Source organism: Somniosus microcephalus, unplaced genomic scaffold (genome assembly GCF_052327205.1).
Source record: "Somniosus microcephalus isolate GS21.2 unplaced genomic scaffold, FLI_Smic_1.0 unresolved_chr6, whole genome shotgun sequence".
Classification (NCBI taxonomy): domain Eukaryota; kingdom Metazoa; phylum Chordata; class Chondrichthyes; order Squaliformes; family Somniosidae; genus Somniosus; species Somniosus microcephalus.
Window position 1 is genome coordinate 2,763,210 of NW_028225184.1, and position 12,827 is coordinate 2,776,036.

The 12,827-nt window shown below is 50.3% G+C and overlaps 1 protein-coding gene across 1 annotated transcript in view; it reads left to right on the top strand.

Moving 5' to 3' along the window:
- The first annotated feature begins 12,436 nt into the window (after positions 1 to 12,436).
- LOC147086914 (putative G protein-coupled receptor 139) overlaps positions 12,437 to 12,827 on the top strand; it is a 37,868-nt gene continuing 37,477 nt past the window's right edge. The window contains exon 1 of the mRNA XM_085978158.1: positions 12,437 to 12,812. Within this exon, the coding sequence (XP_085834284.1) occupies positions 12,632 to 12,812 (181 nt within the window). The 5' untranslated portion in view covers positions 12,437 to 12,631. The remainder of the gene's footprint in view (positions 12,813 to 12,827) is intronic.

Here is a 12,827-nt window from a genome sequence, read left to right on the forward strand (position 1 = left end):
CAAAAAAGGCTTTCTATGCCATTAAAAAGTCAATCCAAATATCAAAGTTTGCAGATGATACAAAGATGGGAGGGACAGTAGGGAGTGAGGAGGACATAAAAAACCTGCAAAGGGACATAGACAGGCTAAGTAAGTGGGCAGAGATTTGGCAGATGGAACACAATACTGGACAGTGTGAGGTTATGCACTTTGGCAGGAAAATTCATAGAGCAAGTTATTATCTTAATGGCAAGAAACTGGAAAGTACTCTAATACAAAGGGATCGGGGGTCCTGGTGCACGAAACTCAAAAAGTTAGTATGCAGGTGCAGCAAGTGATCAAGAAGGCCAATGGAATGTTGGCTTTTATTGCTAGGGGGATAGAATATGAAAACAGTGAGGTACTGCTGCAGTTGTACAAGGTATTGGTGAGACCGCACCTGGAATACTGCATACAGTTTTGTTGTCCATACTTAAGAAAAGACATACTTACTCTCGAGTCAGTACAAAGAAGGTTCACTCGGTTAATCCCGGGGATGAGGGGGTGGACATATGAGGAGAGGTTGAGTAGATTGGGACACTAATCATTGGAGTTCAGAAGAATGAGAGGCGATCTTATTGAAACATATAAGATTGTGAAGGGGCTTGATTGGGTGGATGTGGTGAGGATGTTCCCAATGATGGGTGAAACTAGAACTAGGGGGCATAAGCTTAGAATAAGGGGCTGCTATTTCAAAACTGAGGTGAGGAGAAATTTCTTCACTCAGAGGGTAGTAGGTTTGTGGAATTTGCTGCCCCAGAAAGCTGTGGAAGCTACATCATTAAATAAATTTAAAACAGAAATAGACAGTTTCCTATAAGTAAAGGGAATTAAGGGTTATGGGGAGCGGGCAGGTAATTGGACATGAGTCTCGGTTCAGAATGGTCAAGGCCCTGTGGGTAGCGGAGCGGCCCAGGGGCTGTGTAGCCTGGTTCTGCTCCTACTTCTTGTGTTCTAATTCGGTGTTAGATTTCAGGAGATGGTTCTATTCCTGTTCCTGTCTGGGGTGGAGATCGCCTTTTACAGAAGGTAAGTACTGTAGGAAATATAGGGACAGAGTGATCTCCTGGACGAGTTTCGATTGCCTAGATGGGTCGGAGAGGAATTTCCCAGATTTTTTCTCCCAAATTGGCCATTGTTTTTTTTATCTGGTTTTTCGCCTCTCCCGGGAGATCACATGGGTTCGGGTGGGATGGAGACTGATAGTAGATTTGAGGTTAGGATCAGATCAGCCATGATCTTATTGAATGGTGGAGCAGGCTCGAGGGGCCGATTGGCCTACTCCTGCTCCTATTTCTTATGTTCTTATGTTCTAATTTCCAATTGGCATTTGGCTCAAAATTTTTAAATCAGTAATTGAACCAATTGCACTTCATGGCAGTGAGGTGTGGGGTTCGCTTACACAACAAGAATTTGCAAAATGGGGCAAACATCCAATTGAGGTCCTACATGCAGAATTCTGTAAAAGTATCCACTGGACCCAGAGGAAAACTGCAAACAATGCATGCAGGGCAGAATTAGGCCAATATACACTACTAATTAATATCCAAAAAAGAGCCATCAAATTTTGGAAACACCTAAAAAGGAGCAACCCCCAGTGCTATCATTACAAAGCCTTGAACTGCCAAGAGATGATCATAGAGAAGAGTTCCCTCAGTCAACTGGTCCTGGGACTCAGTGGAGTAACTACTAACACTACTAATAATAATCAGCCCCAGGACAGTGACATGCTAGCACAGAGAATTCGACCCACCACAATCATTAGTAAACAAAAATTAAAATATTTGACCTACTGGACAGAAACGACAAAAACAAAAAAATAAACTCGATTGCTATCTGGCCCTAAACAGACAATACACCACGGCTGATTACCTGACCATGGTAAAAGATAGCAAACTGAGAAAAACCTTGACAACGTACAGACTTAGTGAGCATAGCCTGGCCATCGAAAAAGGCAGACACAGGCAGACCTGGCTGCCGAGAGCGGACAGGATATGCTCTCACTGCAGTCAGGGAGTGGTGGAGACAGAAATGCACTTACTCACGACTTGTGGAAGCTATCAGGGCATAAGGGGGAATTTCTACCCAAAATTCATAAAAATATGCCCTGAATTCAATAATTTGAATAACCACCAAAAACTCCCATATCTATTAAGGGAACAGAGACAATGCGTAACTTTAGCAGCAAACTATGTTACAGCTTGCCATAAGCAGAGGGACAACCAGTGACCATTAAATCTAAGAAAAGATTATATGTATATTGTATGTGTGTATATTTATGTATACTTGCCTATACAATGTATGTCTAGATCTGCATTTATGTGTTCAATCATACATGTTTTTCTGTGCTTTGGCAACATAAGATGTATCTTGTCATACCAATAAATCAATTTGAATTGAATTGAATTGAATTGAGAGAGAGAGAGAGAGAGAGATAGTCAGAGAGACAGATAATCAGATGTACAGAGAGAGAGAGAGCGAAAGAAAGAGAGACAGAGAGAGAAATAGAGAGAGAGACAGAGAGAGAGGGGGAGAAGTAGAGAAAGAGGCAGATACAGAGAGAGGAAGAGACAGTGAGAGAGACAGAGAGAGACAGAGAGTTAGAGACAGACAGAGAGGGAGAGTCAAAGAGACTGAGGGAGAGTAAGAGAGACTGAGAGAGAGAGACAGATAGGCAGAGAGAGATGGCGTGACAGAGAGAGAGAAGAAGAGGGACAGATTGGTAGAGACAGAGAGGAGAGACAGAGAGGAGAGATTATTAGATATAGAAAGGGAGAAAGAGGTTGACAGAGATAGAGGACAGATAGATGGTGATAGAGTGAGGAGAGATCCTGGGATGAGAGGGTTGTCCTATAATGAGAGATTGTGTAGAATGGGACTCTACTCTCTGGAGTGTAGAAGAACGAGAGGTGATCTCATTGAAATATACAGGATTCTGAAAGGAATGAAAGTGTTAGTTGCTGAGAGGTTGTTTCCCCTGGCTGGAGTGTCTAGAACTAGGGGGCATAGTCTCAGGTTAAGGGGCAGGTCATTTAAGACCGAGATGAGGAGGAATTTCTCGCTCAGAGGGTTGTGAATCTTAGGCATTTTCTGCCCCAGTGGGCTGATGCTGGGTCTCTGAGTATATTCAAGGCTGCGATAGATTGATTTTTAAATACTAGGGGAATCAAGGGATATGAAGATCGGGCGGTAGAGTGGAGTTGAGCTCGATGGTCAGCCATGATCTTATTGAATGGTGAAGAAGGCTCGAGGGGCCGTATGGCCTACTCCTGCTCTTATTTTGTATGTCCTTATGTGCTTATAATCTTACTAGATAGAGAGAAAGATCGGGTGACAGATATAGAGGAGAGATGGATGGTGATCGAGAGAGGAGAGATTATTAGATATAGATAAGTAGAAGTGTGATAGGGATAGAGGAGATACAGATAGGTCTACAGAGAGGAAATATTATTAGATATAGATAGGGAGAGAGAGGGATGAAAGATATAGAGGAGAGACGGATGGTGATCGAGAGAGGAGAGATTATCAAATACAGATAGGGCGAGAGAGAGGATGATAGGGATAGAAGAGAGATAGATGGAAATAGATAGATAGGCACGTTTATTAGATATAGATAGGGAGAGAGAGGGGGTGACAGAGATAGTGAAGAAAGAGATGATAGCAGACAAACAAGAGTGCGTAGCAGATTATAGACAGAGGGAGATGTGACACTCTCTTTGTTCTCTAAATTCTGATATGCTGTGGTCATTTGAGCAGTTAATTATCCTTTGACAGAATGTGCTTAAATACTGGGTGTGATCACACTTTTTTTTATCTCCAGTAATAGCACAGTGCTGAGCTGTTGACAGCAAAACAGAAGCCGCTTGCTGGAAAATCAAATGAGTTGTTCTAGTAAGAAAATTGATTATTTTAAATACACTGGGATGACAGAAACAGGAATTGATCTCTTGACACTGATCCATCTCAGAGACTGGAGCAGAGCGTCCCAGGGAGCGGCTTCACTGAGAGACTGGAGCAGAGCGTCCCAGGGAGGGACATCACTGACAGACTGGAGCAGAGCGTCCCAGGGAAGGACATCACTGAGATACTGGAGCAGAGCGCCCCAGGGAGAGACATCACTGAGAGACTGGAGCAGAGCGTCCCAGGGAGGGACATCACTGAGATACTGGAGCAGAGCGCCCCAGGGAGGGAAATCACTGAGAGACTGGAGCAGAGCTTCCCAGGGAGGGACATCACTGGGAGACTGGAGCAGAGCGTCCCAGGGAGGGACATCATTGAGAGACTGGAGCAGAGCGTCCCAGGGAAGGACATCACTGAGATACTGGAGCAGAGTGCCCCAGGGAGGGACATCACTGAGAGACTGGAGCAGAGAGCCCCAGGGAGGGACATCACTGAGAGACTGGAGCAGAGCGTCCCAGGGAGGGACATCACTGAGATACTGGTGCAGAGCGTCCCAGGGAGGGACATCACTGAGAGACTGGAGCGGAGCGTCCCAGGAAGGGACATCACTGAGAGACTGGAGAAGAGCATCCCAGGGAGGGACATCACTGAGAGAATGAAGCAGAGCGTCCCAGGGAGGGAAACCACTGAGAGACTGGAGCAGAGCGTCCCAGGGGAGGACAATGTCTCAGAGACTGGAGCAGAGCGTCCCAGGGAGCGGCTTCACTGAGAGACTGGAGCAGAGCGTCCAAGGGAGGGACATCACTGAGAGACTGGAGAAGAGCGTCCCAGGGAGGGACATCACTGAGAGACTGGAGCAGCGCATCCCAGGGAGGGACATCACTGAGAGACTGGAGCAGAGCGTCCCAGGGAGGGACATCACTGAGATACTGGAGCAGAGTGTCCCAGGGAGCGTTTTCACTGAGAGACTGGAGCCGAGCGTCCCAGGGAGGGACATCACTGAGAGACTGGAGCACAGCGTCCCAGGGAGGGACATCACTGAGATATTGGAGCAGAGCGCCCCAGGGAGGGACATCACTGAGACACTGGAGCAGAGCGTCCCAGGGAGGGACATCACTGAGAGATTGGAGCAGAGTGTCCCAGGGAGGGACATCACTGAGAGACTGGAGCAGAGCGTCCCAGGGAGCGGCTTCACTGAGATGCTGGAGCAGAGCGCCCCAGGGAGGGACATCACTGAGACACTGGAGCAGAGCGTCCCAGGGAGGGACATCACTGAGATACTGGAGCAGAGCACCCCAGGGAGGGACATCACTGAGATACTGGAGCAGAGCGTCCCAGGGAGGGACATCACTGAGATACTGGAGCAGAGCGTCCCAGGGAGGGACATCACTGAGATACTGGAGCAGAGTGTCCCAGGGAGGGACATCACTGAGAGACTGGAGCAGAGCATCCCAGGGAGGGACACCATCGCAGAGACTGGAGCAGAGCGTACCAGGGAGCGGCTTCACTGAGAGACTGGAGCAGATTTTCCCAGGGAGGGACATCACTGAGAGACTGGAGCAGAGCGTCCCAGGGAGGGACATCACTGAGATACTGGAGCAGAGTGTTCCAGGGAGCGGCTTCACTGAGAGACTGGAGCAGAGCGTCCCAGGGAGGGACATCACTGAGATACTGGAGCAGAGCGCCCCAGGGAGGGACATCACTGAGAGACTGGAGCAGAGCGTCCCAGGGAGCGACATCACTGAGAGAATGGAGCAGAGCATCCCGGGGAGGGACATCACTGAGAGACTGGAGCAGAGCGTCCCAGGGAGGGACATCACTGAGATACTGGAGCAGAGCGCCCCAGGGAGGGACATCACTGAGACACTGGAGCAGAGCGTCCCAGCGAGGGACATCATTGAGAGACTGGAGCAGAGCACCCCATGGAGGGACATCACTGAGATACTGGAGCAGAGTGTCCCAGGGAGAGACATCACTGAGATACTGGAGCAGAGAGTCCCAGGGAGGGACATCACTGAGAGACTGGAGCAGAGCGTCCCAGGGAGGGACATTACTGAGAGACTGGAGCAGAGCGTCCCAGGGAGGGACATCACTGAGAGACTGGGGCAGAGCGTCCCAGGGAGGGACATCACTGAGAGACTGGAGCAGAGCGTCCCAGGGAGGGACATCACTGAGATGCTGGAGCAGAGCGTCCCAGGGTGCGACATCACTGAGATACTGGAGCAGAGCGCCCCAGGGAGGGACATCACTGCGAGACTGGAGCAGAGCGTCCCAGGCAGGGACATCACTGAGAGACCGAAGCAGAGCGCCCCAGTGAGGGACACCGTCTCAGAGACTGGGTAAGAGCGTCCCAGGGAGGGACACTGTCTCAGAGACTGGAACAGAGCGTCCCAGGGAGGGGCATGAGAGATACTGGAGCAGAGCGTCCCAGGGAGGGACATCACTGAGAGACTGGAGCAGAGCGACCCAGGGAGGGACATCACTGAGAGACTGGAGCAGAGCGTCCCAGGGAGGGACATCACTGAGATACTGGAGCAGAGCGCCCCAGGGAGGGTCTTCACTGAGACACTGGAGCAGAGCGTCCCAGGGAGGGACATCACTGAGATACAGGAGCAGAGCGTCCCAGGGAAGGACATCACTGAGAGACTGGAGCAGAGCACCCCAGGGAGGGACATCACTGAGATACTGGAGCAGAGTGTCCCAGGGAGGGACATCACTGAGATACTGGAGCAGAGCGTCCCAGGGAGGGACATCACTGAGAGACTGGAGCAGAGAGTCCCAGGGAGCGGCTTCACTGAGAGACTGGAGCAGAGCGTCCCAGGGAGGGACATCACTGAGAGACTGGAGCAGAGCGTCCCAGGGGGCGGCTCCACTAAGAGACTGGAGCAGAGCGTCCCAGGGAGGGACATCACTGAGAGACTGGTGCAGAGCGTCCCAGGGAGGGACATCACTGAGAGACTGGAGCAGAACGTCCCAGGGAGGGACACCGTCTCAGAGACTGCAGCAGAGCGTCCCAGGGAGCGGCTTCACTGAGAGACTGGAGCCGAGCGTCCCACGGAGGGACATCACTCAGAGACTGGAGCAGAGCGTCCCAGGGAGGGACATCACTGAGATGGTGGAGCAGAGTGTCCCAGGGAGGGACATCACTGAGAGACTGGAGCAGAGCGTCCCAGGGAGGGACATCACTGAGATACTGGAGCAGAGCGTCCCAGGGTGGGACATCACTGAGATACTGGAGCAGAGCGCCCCAGGGAGGGAGATCACTGAGAGACTGGAGCAGAGCGTCCCAGGGAGGGACATCACTGAGAGACTGGAGCAGAGCGCCCCAGGGAGGGACACCGTCTCAGAGATTGGGTAAGAGCGTCCCAGGGAGGGACACTGTCTCAGAGACTGCAGCAGAGCGTCCCAGGGAGGGACATGACTGAGATACTGGAGCAGAGCATCCCAGGGAGGGACATCACTGAGAGACTGGAGCAGAGCGTCCCAGGGAGGGACATCACTGAGAGACGGGAGCAGAGCGTCCCAAGGAGGGACTTCACTGAGACACTGGAGCAGAGCATCCCAGGGAGGGACATCACTGAGAGACTGGAGCAGGGCGCCCCATGGAAGGACACCATCTCAGAGACTGGAGCAGAGTGTCCCAGGGAGGGACATCACTGAGAGACTGGAGCAGAGCGTCCCAGGGAGGGACATCACTGAGAGACTGGAGCAGAGCGCCCCAGGGAAGGACACCGCCTCAGAGACTGGAGCAGAGCGTGCCAGGGAGCGGCTTCACTGAGATACTGGAGCAGAGTGTCCCAGGGAGGGACATCACTGAGATACTGGAGCAGAGCGCCCCAGGGAGGGACATCACTGAGATACTGGAGCAGAGCGCCCCAGGGAGGGACATCACTGAGAGACTGGAGCAGAGCGTCCCAGGGAGCGGCTTCACTGAGAGACTGGAGCAGAGCACCCCAGGGAGGGACATCACTGAGATACTGGAGCAGAGCGCCCCAGGGAAGGACACCGTCTCAGAGACTGGAGCAGTGCGTCCCAGGGAGCGGCTTCACAGAGAGACTGGAGCAGAGTGTCCCAGGGAGGGACATCACTGAGATACTGGAGCAGAGCGCCCCAGGGAGGGACATCACTGAGATACTGGAGCAGAGCGCCCCAGGGAAGGACACCATCTCAGAGACTGGAGCAGAGCGTCCCAGGGTGCGGCTCCACTGAGAGACTGGAGCAGAGTGTCCCAGGGAGGGACATCACTGAGGTACTGGAGCAGTGTGTCCCAGGGAGGGACATCACTGAGAGACTGGAGCAGTGTGCCCCAGGGACGGACATCACTGAGAGACCTGAGCAGAGCGTCCCAGGGAGGGACATCACTGAGGTACTGGAGCAGAGCGTCCCAGGGAGGGACATCACTGAGACACTGGAGCAGAGCGTCCCAGGGAGGGACATCACTGAGATACTGGAGCAGTGTGTCCCAGGTAGGGACATCACTGAGAGACTGGAGCAGAGCGCCCCAGGGAGGGACATCACTGAGAGACTGGAGCAGAGCGTCCCAGGGAGGGACATCACTGAGAGACTGGAGCAGAGCGTCCCAGGGTGGGACATCACTGAGAGACTGGATCAGAGCATCCCAGGGAGCGGCTTCACTGAGAGACTGGAGCACAGTGTCCCAGGGAGCGGCTTCACTGAGAGATTGGAGCAGAGCGTCCCAGGGAGGGACATCACTGAGAGAGGGGATGCAGTGACCATTGGGAAAGGCTCAGGCTCCATCCCCGTTCTGTGCTGAGTTAACCTGATCACACACCCAGTGTGGTACTGAGCCCCACACGCAGAGTAGGAAAAGCCCATGCCCCATCCCCGGCCTGCTGAGTTACCCGACATCATATCCACTGTGGTACTGAGCCCCACATACTCAGAGGATGCGACAGTGTAGAGGGAGCTTTACTCTGTATCTAACCCGTGCTGGACCTTCCCTGGGAGTGTTTGATGGGACAGTGTAGAGGGAGATTTACTCTGTATCTAACCCGTGCTGGACCTGCCATGGGAGTGTTTGATGGGACAGTGTAGAGGGAGCTTTACTCTGTATCTAACACGTGCTGCGCTTACCACCCCCCGGGAGTGTTTGATCGGACAGTGTAGTGGGAGCTTTAATCTGTATCTAACCTGTGCTGTACCTGCCCTGGGATTGTTTGATGGGACAGTGTAGTGGGAGCTTTACTCTGTATCTAACCCTGTGCTGTACCTGCCCTGGGAGTGTTTGATGGGAGAGTGTAGAGGGAGCTTTACTCTGTATCTAATCTGTGCTGTACCTGTGCTGGGAGTGTTTGATGGGACAGTGTAAAGGGTGCTTTACTCTGTATCTAACCTGCGCAGTGCCTGCCATGGGAATGTTTGAAGGGAGAGTGTAGTGGGAGCTTTAATCTGTATCTAACCTGTGCTGTACCTGCCCTGGGATTGTTTGATGGGACAGTGTAGTGGGAGCTTTACTCTGTATCTAACCCTGTGCTGTACCTGCCCTGGGAGTGTTTGATGGGAGAGTGTAGAGGGAGCTTTACTGTGTATCTAATCTGTGCTGTACCTGTGCTGGGTGTGTTTGATGGGACAGTGTAGAGGGAACTTTGCTCTGTATCTAACCAGTGCTGTACCTGCCATGGGAGTGTTTGTTGGGACAGTTTAGAGCGAGCTTTACTCAGTATCTAACCTGCGCTGTACCTGCCCTGGGAGTGTTTGATGGGACATTGTAGTGGCAGCTTTACACTGAATCTATCGCGTGCTGTACCTGCCCTGTGAGATTTTGTTGGGACAGTGTAGATGGAACTTATTCTGTATCTAATCGTGCTGTGACTGCTGGGGCAGCAGTTTAAACTTAAATGGTTGCCATTCCCCACGCTTCACAGTCTTAAGGTTTAAACCCAGACACACTGTTTGGTTTTGTCAATCCTGTTATTAATAAACTCCGTCTGTTCACACCAGAATGTTGTGTCTCTCACTGGTGTCTGGGATCCTCAGGCAGTTCCTTCACGGGTCAGTGCTGTGTGTTGCTATTGAACCGTGGGAGGCGCCATGGCAAGTCTCCATCGTGACCAGAATTGAACACAATAATCCAGCCAGGGCCTAACCAGTGATTTATAAAGGTTCAGCATAACTTTGTTGCTATTGTTGTCTGCCTCGGTTTTCAATGCTAAGGAGCCCATGCGCTTTATTAACAAACGTATCACCTTGTCCTGCCATCTTCTAAGGCTTGTGTATGTAAATGTCCATGTCTCGCTTTTCCTGCACCCCCTTTAAAATTGTTCAGTTTAGTTTATATTGCCTCTTCTAATTTTCCTCCAAGGTTAATCTTTCTCACTTCTCTACATTAGTTTTAATCAGCCTTCTGACATTTTGTAATTATTTTAAATCCTTCATGGGATGTGGCCACCGCTGGCATTGCCAGCATTGATTGCCTATCCCTCTTTGCCCTTTAGAAGCTTGTGGTGAGCAGCATTCTTGAACCACTCCAGTCCATGAAGGTACTCCCACAGTGCTCTTACAGAGGGGTTTGCAGAATTCTGACTGATCGATGATGAAGAAACGGCAATATCTTTCCAAGTCAGGATGGCATTTGCGTTGGGTGGGGGGCTTATAGTTGCTGGGGTTCATATGCGACTACTGCCCTTGTCCTTCTAGGTGGAAGAGTCCGCGGGTTTGTGAAGTGCTGGGAAGAAACCTGGGTGAGTTGCTGCAGTGCATCTTGTAGATGGTACACACTGCAGCCACGGTACGCTGGTGGTGGAGGGAGTGCACGTTTAAGGTGGTGGATGGGGTGCCGAACAAGTGGGCTGCTTTGTCCTGAATGGCATCGAGCTTCTTGAATGTTGTTGGAGCTGAACTCATTCAGGCAAGTGGAGAGTATTCCATCACACTCCTTACTTGTGCCTTGTAGATGTTGGAAAGGATTTGGGGAGGCAGGAGCTGAGACACTCGCTGCAGAATACCAACATCTGTCCTGCTCTTGTAGCCACAATACTAATGCAGCTGGTCCAGTTAATTTTCTGGTGAATGGTGACCACCAGTATGTTGATGGTGGTGGAATTGGCGATGGTGATGCCATTGATTGTCAAGGGGCAGTGGCTAGACTCTCGCTTGTTAGAGATAGTCATTGCCTGGCACTTGTGCGATGTTTGTGATACTTGCCACCTTTCAGCACAAGCCTGAAATTCGGCCAGGTGTTGTTGCATGCGGGCATTGAATGCTTCATCATCTAAGGATTTCCGAATGGAACTGAACACTGTGCAGTCATCAGCAAACATCCCCACTTCTGACCTGATGATGGAAGGAAGATCATTAATGAAGCAGCTGAAGATGGTTGGACCGAGAACAATGCCCTGAGGAACTCCTGCAGCGATGTCCACGGGCTGAGATTATTGACCACAAACAACCACAACCATCTTCCTTTTTGATATGTATGACTCCAGCCAGTGGAGAGATTTCCCCGTCATTCCCATTGACTTCTGTTTTAGGAGGGCTCCTTAATGTGACATTCGTTCAAATTATGCCTTAATGTCGAGGGCAGACACTCTAAATTCACCTCTGAAATTCAGCTCTTTGTCCATGTTTGTAATGACATGGAGCCCAGTGGTCCTGACGGAATGCAAAGTCAGCAGCGGTGAGCAGGTTACTGATGAGTCAGTGCCATTTAATAGCACTGTTAACGACACCTTTAATCACTTTTCTAATTTCACCAGTCTATCTATGTCCTCCTGAAGCCTAATTTGATCCCCTCAGTTTCATCTGCAAATGTTCAAATTATGCTCTTTATATATTTATGTCTATATCATTAATATATATCAAAAAGAGCAGTTGTCCGAATAGCGACGCCAGGAGGACACAACAGTGCACTTCCTCCCAGTCTGAACAACAGCTTTTCACCACTACTCTTGTTTTCAGTCCATTAGCCAATGTCAGATCAGCGCTACCATTTCCCCTTTGGTCCTAACCACTCTATTCAATGGCACATTATCAACCCCATTTTTAAATTCCATATACACAACAGCAACCACACTATGCCCTTCAAACATTTCCGTTACTTCATCAAATAACTCAATCAGGTTTGCCAGACACATCTCTCTGTTAAGATATCCATGCTGGTTGTCATTTATTAACCTATGATTTTTCCAAGTGTCATATAATTTTCTCCAGGAGTATGGCCTCTAGAAGTCTCCCCACCACCGATGTAAGGCGGACTGGACTGTAGTAAAAGCGTTTATCACCCTCCTTTTTTAACAAGGTGTAACATTTGCAACACTCCATTCCTCTGGCACAACTCCCATATCCAAGGAGGCTTCAAAGATTCTGGCCGGATCCTGCGCTATTTCCACCGCTCCTTCCCTCAGCAACTCTCATACATCCCATCAGGACCAGGGAAATGTTCTACTTTGCTGTGGTATAAGAATTGCGGGATGGACAGGGGTTAATTGAAGCTGTTTGTTCAGTGATTGTAATTAATGTTAGTCTCCAAGGGCTAAGTCAAGGTGTTTGTTCAGTGACTGCAATGAATGTCAGTCTCTGTGGACTCAAATTGTATCAGTGCAGGGTTTCCCTCTTCTATTAATAAGGGTCTCCTTTCAATGTGTTATCCCATAGTGCCAGTGAGAGCATCACCTCCAACATTAACAGTGATCAGCATGCTGCTCCACAGAGAGGGACTCGGAATCTGAGAATAGTATATTGGAATGTTGCAACAATGGGTCGGAATCTGAGAGCAGTAAATTGGAATGTTACAACAATCGGCAGGAGTTTCATTTGGGAGTTTGACGTTCTTGCTGCATATTATGATGGACTACCATTAGACTATCGGATACAGTTGGCACTTCAGATTATTCAATATATTTACTATCCACTCCTTGCTGCTGTTGTTGTTCCTGGTAAGTCTCTCTATC